The sequence below is a fragment of the Oncorhynchus mykiss genome, chromosome 11 (assembly GCF_013265735.2).
Source record: "Oncorhynchus mykiss isolate Arlee chromosome 11, USDA_OmykA_1.1, whole genome shotgun sequence".
Lineage (NCBI taxonomy): Eukaryota > Metazoa > Chordata > Actinopteri > Salmoniformes > Salmonidae > Oncorhynchus > Oncorhynchus mykiss.
In genome coordinates, this window is record NC_048575.1 from 55333425 (window position 1) to 55342619 (window position 9195).

Genomic DNA, 9195 nt, shown 5'->3' on the forward strand with positions numbered 1-9195 from the left:
CCAGAAACAAGGCAGTTCAATAATGTCCAACATGCATACGGAGAGAGATCGATACAAAATCCTGATCTCCAATTGATTAAATGCATCTGTTCTCTGCTCCAAGGATAATCTCACCCGCTGATTTATTTGTGCGGAGAATGTTTTACAGAAGATGCAATATTGATCTCTCTCCCTTTCCTCCCTATCCACCTCCATCCATTCTCACAGTGGCTGGAGGGCAGGCAGTCCAGTTCTGATCTTTTATTCACTAATATGTCTTCTGACCAATCAGCTCTGAATAATATCTGATGTGAAAAGATCTGATGTGACTGGTCAAAAGACCAATTAGTGGAAAAACGATCAGAATTGGTCAGCCCTTGTGTCATTACAAAATGTAATGTCACAACAAAACTAAATGGAGCACATGACTACGACATGGATGGAGTGCAGAAGAGCAATAAAGTCACATGAGGTCCCTGAGCTCCACAAAAAGCTGAAGATGTCAGCACCACTGATGAGTGACAACAGGTTTACTGGTACCCATAATTAAAGTTCTGGATCTGATTCTGATTCTTCCTTACAAAAAGTAAATATAACATTTTCCATTGCCATAAATGATGTATATTGATGTACTTACTATAGGCTGTAAGAAGCTGTGACTGTGAGGTTAAATGAGGTAAAAATGCTAGACAACAACGCGCACCTGTAAACGGCAGGTAGCCTAGTGGTTAGAGCGGTTGCAAAAGGTTGCTGGATTGAATCCTCAAGCTGACAAGGTACAAATCTGTCATTCTGCCCCTGAACAAGGCAGTTAACCCCACTGTTCCCAGGTAGGCTGTCATTGTAAATTAGAATTTGTTCTTTAACTGACTTGCCTGGTTAAATTAACAATGGATAGATTTCCTTTCAAGAAAAGTGATCAGTATCTAGGACTGGGTCATGACATCTCCATTCAGATTAAAAGATTCATCTGAATAATGGTATCATGCACTAGTAATTGAGTACTGTTGAGGAATATTCGGAGGATGCTGTCTACCTGTGTCTGATTCAGCCATACTCTAACCACATTTCTTTAAATCGAATCAACGTCTACAATACAGAAACACTTTCCTTGATTTCAAAGTGATACTTGAGATAGAAAAAGACCAGCGAAGCCAAAGAGGACAGAGAAATTCTGGGTTTTTCTCTATCATGAAATCTCCCTCCGTACTGAATTACTCCCCAATCCTTGAGATAGCATCTTGAAAACATTAACTGCCAGCGTTTACATTACAAAGCCAGAGGGAGGGCAAAAGTAGAATGTGGAGACAAGAAAGTAGGGCTATTGGGACTTGAAATGTTTCCACCTGGAAATGGAATGTGCCCAACATGTCATTCAAATCTTAATTGTCTCATATTAATAGGACATATCTCCTCCTGTGTTTATACTCACTCTGCATAGTGATGTTTGGCATATAAGATATCCTATTACATTTCCAGCCGCTCTGGCTGCCCCTTGAGGAGAGAGGACAAGAGATAACAGAGATGAGGAAAAACCTCTGCTCTTTTCATCTGCAGGGCTATTAGTTATTCTAGCCAGCAGAGCCCCTAACTAAGTCCTCCATTTAGTGTTCCCATACCACATTCTCATATGAAAGCTAGATAGTGAGGACGTCCTCCAGACTAGAAGCTATTCTGCACCTGTGCACTTAATAATGGATGACATTACTTTTAACATTCCAGAGGTGGCACCAGAGGTCCCAGAGTGGTGGGGCAAATAGAATTCTCTGGTAATCTAACCAGGTAAAACTCTAGACTAGGGCTGTGGCAGTCATGACATTTTGTCAGCCGGTTATTGTCATTCAAAAGACTGCCGATCTCAAGGTATATGACCGCTAATGAACATAAACAAGTTTATTATCTCCACACCTCCATGCATAGGCCTAGAAGCTGCATAGCCTACAAGCCGCTGATGCGTGCCTTTGGAACATCTACATTTGGAAAAGTCTAAGAAATCAGTTTACTATACACCATCACAATAAATCTATCATTTATTTTAGTCAGGTCTAAAGAAACTTTATGATATGAAGAAGAAAAGAATTCAGAAGAGAAGATGAATTGGCCTACTGCATGTTATCTGGCTATGCTCCAAGCCATAGGTTGTAGGCTTGTTAATTTATCAGACAAGATACGCTTATAAGGTGGTGCCAGTATTTTATATTATATGATTTTATAGTAAAAATAATATAATTGAACTTAGCTGAATAAAAAATAATATTAATAATAATTTCCATTCCGGAGTGAGTGTGCATATGAAGTGGCTATGTTGAGTGTAAAGCAATAATTTGAAACAGGTCCTATATATGCTGGATTTAGAGTTATTTGGCAACTTTAGTTGTGAATGATACAAACCTTAGAATGTCTTAGAAATCAAACCATATATGGGCTGCATGGTGCGACTATAGGCTATTGATGATTTGAGAATGTCGCAAAACAAACTTGAGCTCTGATCATTGCCTCAGACTGCACAGCTGTTCTCTCATTAAGTGATCATATTTTCACAATTGAATCTGTCTTTACTAATATGTAAAATGAGTTTAAATTTAGAATGGCCCGTTATCAAACAGGGACAGGGTAAGAAAGACATGTCATCCGTATGCACTCGAATAGCGAATGGAGGTTACAAGCTTTCCCGCCGGTCTGTAGCCCTGTAGGCTACTTTGTTTTTAAAGTGGAGCTGTGCTTAATACGAGCAGCTGAAAAATAAATATAAGAACACTTAGTTCAGTCCATGCATCAACCACTGTTTGAGGAGGATGCTCTCACTGCACATCAGATGATATTCAACCCAAATGCTGCATGGCATGGGCTCTCCAACCCTGTTCTTGCAGCTAACCAGTGCTTAATTTGGGAAACCCAGTGAAATCTGTTCCAGGAACATCGATAGCAACATGTTTTTCGCAATGAAACAGAGAGCCCGTCTGAGCGCTCGAGTAAGGAATGAAGGAGACAGAGGAGATGGATGGTGAAATATTCTGTGTAGCTAATTAATTATTATTAAATTATTATTAAATATAAAAATTCCCTATTACTAGGCTATCAAAATCAAATACACATTTTCTATAATTGTAGGCTAACTGTGAGCCGGCCACCACAATCCATGAACCAACAGCATCATCTAGGGCTATATGTTCTCTCCCAGACTCGTGGAAATTCACTGCTCAAAAAAATTAAGGGAACACTTAAACAACACAATGTAACTCCAAGTCAATCACACTTCTGTGAAATCAAACTTAGGAAGCAACACCGATTGACAATACATTTCAAATGCTGTTGTGTAAATCGATTAGACAACAGGTGTAAATTATAGGCAATTAGCAAGACTCCCCCAATAAAGGAGTGGTTCTGCAGGTGGTGACCACAGACCACTTCTCAGTTCCTATGCTTTCTGGCTGATGTTTTGGTCACTTTTGAATGCTGGCGGTGCTTTCACTCTAGTGGTAGCATGAGACGGAGTCTACAACCCACACAAGTGGCTCAGGTAGTGCAGCTCATCCAGGATGGCACATCAATGCGAGCTGTGGCAAGAAGGTTTGCTGTGTCTGTCAGCGTAGTGTCCAGAGCATGGAGGCGCTACCAGGAGACAGGCCACAAATGTGCATGTGTCTGCTCAAACGGTCAGAAACAGACTCCATGAGGGTGGTATGAGGGCCCGACGTCCACAGGTGGGGGTTGTGCTTACAGCCCAACACCGTGCAGGACGTTTGGCATTTGCCAGAGAACACCAAGATTGGCAAATTCGCCACTGGCGCCCTGTGCTCTTCACAGATGAAAGCAGGTTCACACTGAGCACATGTGACAGACGTGACAGAGTCTGGAGACGCCGTGGAAAACGTTCTGCTGCCTGCAACATCCTCCAGCATGACCGGTTTGGCGGTGGGTCAGTCATGGTGTGTGTTGGCATTTCTTTGGGGGGCCGCACAGCCCTCCATGTGCTCGCCAGAGGTAGCCTGACTGCCATTAGGTACCGAGATGAGATCCTCAGACCCCTTTTGAGACCATATGCTGGTGCGGTTGGCCCTGGGTTCCTCCTAATGCAAGACAATGCTAGACCTCATGTGGCTGGAGTGTGTCAGCAGTTCCTGCAAGAGGAAGGCATTGATGCTATGGACTGGCCCGCCCGTTCCCCAGACCTGAATCCAATTGAGCACATCTGGGACATCATGTCTCGCTCCATCCACCAACGCCACGTTGCACCACAGACTGTCCAGGAGTTGGCAGATGCTTTAGTCCAGGTCTGGGAGGAGATCCCTCAGGAGACCATCCGCCACCTCATCAGGAGCATGCCCAGGCATTGTAGGGAGGTCATACAGGCACGTGGAGGCCACACACACTACTGAGCCTCATTTTGACTTGTTTTAAGGACATTACATCAAAGTTGGATCAGACTGTAGTGTGGTTTTCCACTTTAATCTTGAGTGTGACTCCAAATCCAGACCTCCATGGGTTGATACATTTGATTTCCATTGATCATTTTTGTGTGATTTTGTTGTCAGCACATTCAACTATGAAAAGAAAAAAGTATTTAATAAGAATATTTCATTCATTCAGATCTAGGATGTGTTATTTTAGTGTTCCCTTTATTTTTTTGAGCAGTGTATATTTTGGAGTGGAGCATAAGCTAACCAGCCCATTGAGGTAGCGGCAGGTAGCCTAGTGGTTAGAGCGTTGGGCCAGTAACTGAAAGGCTGTTGGATCGAATCCCCGAGCTGACAAGGTAAAAATCTGTCATTCTGCCCCTGAACGAGGCAGTTAACCCACTGTTCCCCGGTAGGCCGTCATTGCAAATAAGAATTTGTTCTTAACTGACTTGCCTAGTTAAATAAAGATTAAAAAAAAATATATTAAATCCAATATGCATAATAATACAGTCCACACTCAAAGCCGATTGCTCCACAAAAGGGGTCCACAAAAAAATGTGAGCTCATCACGAGGGGCCACATTTACCAGTAGAAATACTTCTTTCCTTTATATTTTCTTTTTTTATAAAGGAAATCATACTTTCTCATCTTCTGGTTGCTAGAGTTCAATTAGTTTTGATATTTACGGAAGTGACCCAGTCGTTCGTTCTTTATGTTCCATTGCAATGCTCACCGGCAACGTTCTTATCCTTCGCTAGCTAACCATCTAGCTACGGCTAACCCAGTAACAGTCACATTTTTAATGCTTTCGCATCAATATTTTTTATTAAACTAAATCAAAAGTGGTGGGGCACTGCACGCCTTTTAATTACCAGACTGATTACTGCTGTAGTGAAACAGAATCAGAGGGAGTCAGAGGGAAAGGTGCAGACTCAAGTGGCAATCCCTGGGCAACGCATGCCCTGTTGATAACAATCTACCAGTCTGTTAAAAGCCAACAAGCAGCAGGACAGGAAAAGACTGATACATGGCATCAGAGAAATAAAGGGCAAAGGTAAAAGTGCCTAATTAAGAATGGGCAAATGATTTAGTCTTCTGTCCGACTTCCTCTCTCAATCCCTTAGTGTCTACACTCTTAGAAAAAGGGGTTCTTCAGCTGTCCCCACAGGAGAACTATTTTTGGTTCCAGGTAGAATCATTTTGGGTTCCATGTAGAACCCTCTGTGGAAAGGGTGCTACGTGGAACCCAAAATGGATCTAGTTGGAACCAAAAAGGTTTCTTCAAAAGGGGGTCAGCCGAAGAACCCTTTTAGGTTCTAGATATATCACCTTTTTTTCTAAGAGTGTAGCTGTGGTCCCGACAAATGGTTATGTAAAAAGAAAAGCAACTTTGCAGCATGCATTTCCATCTTCAGTAGTCCAAATATGTATGCCATGGCTTTAGTTTTGATAAGTATTATTGCACGGTATACTGTAATAGTGTCGCTGTAAAGGCACATGAGCAAAATAGACTGGGTTAATCTGATTAGATGCATTGTAATTCAGGGGGCCAGAGGGACATAATATCACATAGTTTACATTATTGCTATGCTCAATTTGTAAGGCTTCACAGTAAGTGATTTGCTGGGGCTCCCTATGTCAGAAAAGAAAAATCTGGTGGTGCAATTTAATAAATCAATGAACTGATGACAATAAATCTGATGACTCTTTTATCAAATGAGGCTTTGAGAGACATCATAGGAAATACAGATGTTTGGCTACAATAGTGGTAATATGTAGAAGGGTAGAAGTAGTATTGGGAATACATTTGAAGTCCATGAACCTTCTTTCCACTTTACATCTCCTCACTAACCTTCCCTCCCCTCCCCCTCTACCTCTACAGTATACATTCCTCTATGACTCAGTTCTAAATCACTCAGTGTAGCTCACTACACATTGGATACAACGCACACTGACGGCCTCTTGCTTAGTCTCAGATCTCCAATGAAGACTTCCAATTTACTGTAATAAAATCAAGGTCCATCTTACTGTAAGAAAACAGCCTGACTGCCATCTTACAACATCAAGGGCCTCTGTGATGGCTTACGGCCTGGCTTTGCTCCTCTTTGTCTAGAACCAGAAACATCTAGTGACAGATGCATAGCGAGAGACCAAGGGAGAGAGACAGGGCCAGGTTTGAGATGGCAATGTAGATAGAACATATCTTAAAAGAAACAGACTGTTTTGCACTGAGGATCTTATGTACTTGATATTGCAATACCTTAAACTGAGTTTTATTTTCATGTAATGCCCCAGCCATTACACCCGAGAGGTGTTAAAGATATAGCCTCTGTCTATTTATCATTACATTTTAAGTCCATTAATCGATTTATCACTATCAAGAAAGTAAGAGAGAGAGTCCAAATAAGACAATAGTGACATTCAGTTCACACTATCACATACAAATTAGAAAAGCACAGTGGGAGAATACCAACATTCTTTGAATGCAATGTATAAAAACAAACAATGGAGTCACCAATCAAGTGAATCAAGTATTTACCACAAACAAAGCCGTTGGCAAGGTAGCAAATACACACATGATAGGAAAATAATCACTGCATAGTGACTTGATCTGGCACGTCTCACTTTTTTGATGAAGTCATTCTATTTTGCCTATAGTGCACTGTAAGACAAGAATTCAAATGGGAGTGCAAGAAAACTTGAACTTGAGCTTCACTCTCTAACTCTCAATCAATTCATGATGCTTATTTTTTTAACAGAGAGGTAAACTGTACTTTAAATGGCCTGGGTTTATCTGAACCCCCCTGGCATGCAGACTCAAATCACCGTGCACTGACTCATATTTCCTATCCAACAAACAGACACAGAAAGAGGATTAAAAAAATCAAACATTTTTTTATCCCCAAAATCACTGAGAAATTTACCTCTCGTGCCTCGCAGTGGAAATGGATTTTAGGAGGGTGACGCATCATACCTCACATTCTCTGGATCCTGAGATTGTGTATGTGTAGGGTCCAGTCCCATTAACGAGCACCTCCATAGTTTCAGAGTTTGCAGGTTTGTAGTCCACATAATACTCTTGCAGAGGCAAGCTGAGGGTGCGTTCTGTTTCCTGCACCTTTTTCTGCTGCATTTTGACCATGGAGCGCTCCTGGAGTTGCTTAATGCTGCTGGGATAGCGCTTCCAGGACACATAAATAACCAGGAGAATTATAGTCACCGACAGGAAAAGTGCCACACAGCCAGCAATAATCTTATGGAAGGATACAAACTCAAAATCCTGCTCTGGGGTGGTAGGGGAAGCCCCAGAAGGGGAGGGGATGGCCGTACCACTGCGGGTCAACTCCTCATCAACCCTGGACAAAGTGGGAAGGGGCAGGAGCTCAGACTGAGATGGGGTGTTGAGGGAGGCTGTGGTTGAGACAAAAGGGGTGGTGGGAGTGACCTTACAGATACTAAATGTTTCTACTGCATCGATCACTTTTTCTCCCTGGGCCTCCTTAGGCCCAGCACAAATCATAGTGGTCTCCTTGTTCCCCTTGAAGTTTCTCAGCCAGGCCACTAAGGGGCAGATGCTGGGGCTACAGTACCACACATTACCAGCTAGGCTGATGGTGGTCAGGGAGATCCAGGCATCCACTGTCTCCTGGGACATGTTGCTAAGCTTGTTGGAGTCCAAGTTCAGGGTCTGTAGGTTGGGGAGACATTGATACGTACTGGAATCCACTATTTGCAGTTCGTTTCCAGAAAGGTCCAGCTTTTGCAAGGACGTCCATGTCCAGGTTAGACCCTGACTTATTGACTTAATTCGGTTCCATTGCAAATAGAGTGCCCGCAGGTTGGTGAGGCGGGGAAAGTGAGAGAAGTTGATCTTGGAGAACTGGTTGTGTTCCAAATGAAGTTCGATCAGCTTAAGAAGCCCAGCAAAGGCATTTCGAGTGAGGCTTCGCAATCGATTATAGCCAAGATCGAGAAACTCCAAATTCCGCAAATCCTGAAAAACCCGCATTGGGACAGTTTTCAGAGAATTGGACCGCAAGTGGAGACTAAGTAACTTCCGCAAGCCCAGAAATTGACTGGGCTGGAGGGCTTGCAGCTTGTTGTAAGAGAGGTCAAGATTGCGTAAGTTAGGGACAGTATGGAAAGTGTTGTTTTGTAGCTGTGTGATCTTGTTAGAGCTGAGGATCAACTCTTTCAGCCTCCGTACCCCATGAAAGGCTTGGCTGTCCACTGAGTTAATGTAGTTGTGGTCGAGATAAAGCCAAACAAGCTGACTGAGGCCTGAGAACTGACTAGCGCTGAGATTCACTAAGCTGTTGTAGCGCAAAGAGAGGCCCTGGCATCCCACAGACACATTGTTTGGCACGTCCCGAAAGGCATTGGATTCACAGTATACTATTTTCCCATCACATCTACAGCTTTGAGGACAGGGGCGCTCACGAACACTGATTGGAGACGCTAGCAGCCAGCCCTGCATCAACAATGGGATCATGAGCCATCTATCTCGCATCAGGGATCCTGCAGAAATGGGGGTGGGGGGTGGGTGGGGGGTGGAGATAGGGACACTCAAAAAGTGCATACATTTATGTCAGTAAGCATAATGTAATTCAAAATGAGAGCATGCTGAGAATAAACATTTTGACACTGTGAATTAAGTGGGAGGGGAAATATTATCTACAATACATGTTCAGCAATATTTGCTTAAACCAGCCTTCTCAACTTTTTTAGGGGACCAGCAAGCTGTGGTCCTTCCTGCTTGGAGAATCACTTACATTCAAACTAGCACATAAGATAAATCAGTGTCATCCCAGATGTT

The 9195-nt window shown here is 42.8% G+C and overlaps 1 protein-coding gene across 1 annotated transcript in view; it reads right to left on the reverse strand.

The window, feature by feature from the left end:
• The window catches only part of LOC110535985 (leucine-rich repeat transmembrane neuronal protein 4-like), a 33586-nt gene extending 24694 nt beyond the window's left edge, over positions 1 to 8892 (reverse strand). Inside the window, exon 1 of the mRNA XM_021621421.2 lies at positions 7304 to 8892. Coding sequence (XP_021477096.2) covers positions 7348 to 8889 — 1542 coding nt within the window. The 5' untranslated portion in view covers positions 8890 to 8892 and the 3' untranslated portion in view covers positions 7304 to 7347. The remainder of the gene's footprint in view (positions 1 to 7303) is intronic.
• Between the last annotated feature and the right edge of the window lie 303 nt (positions 8893 to 9195).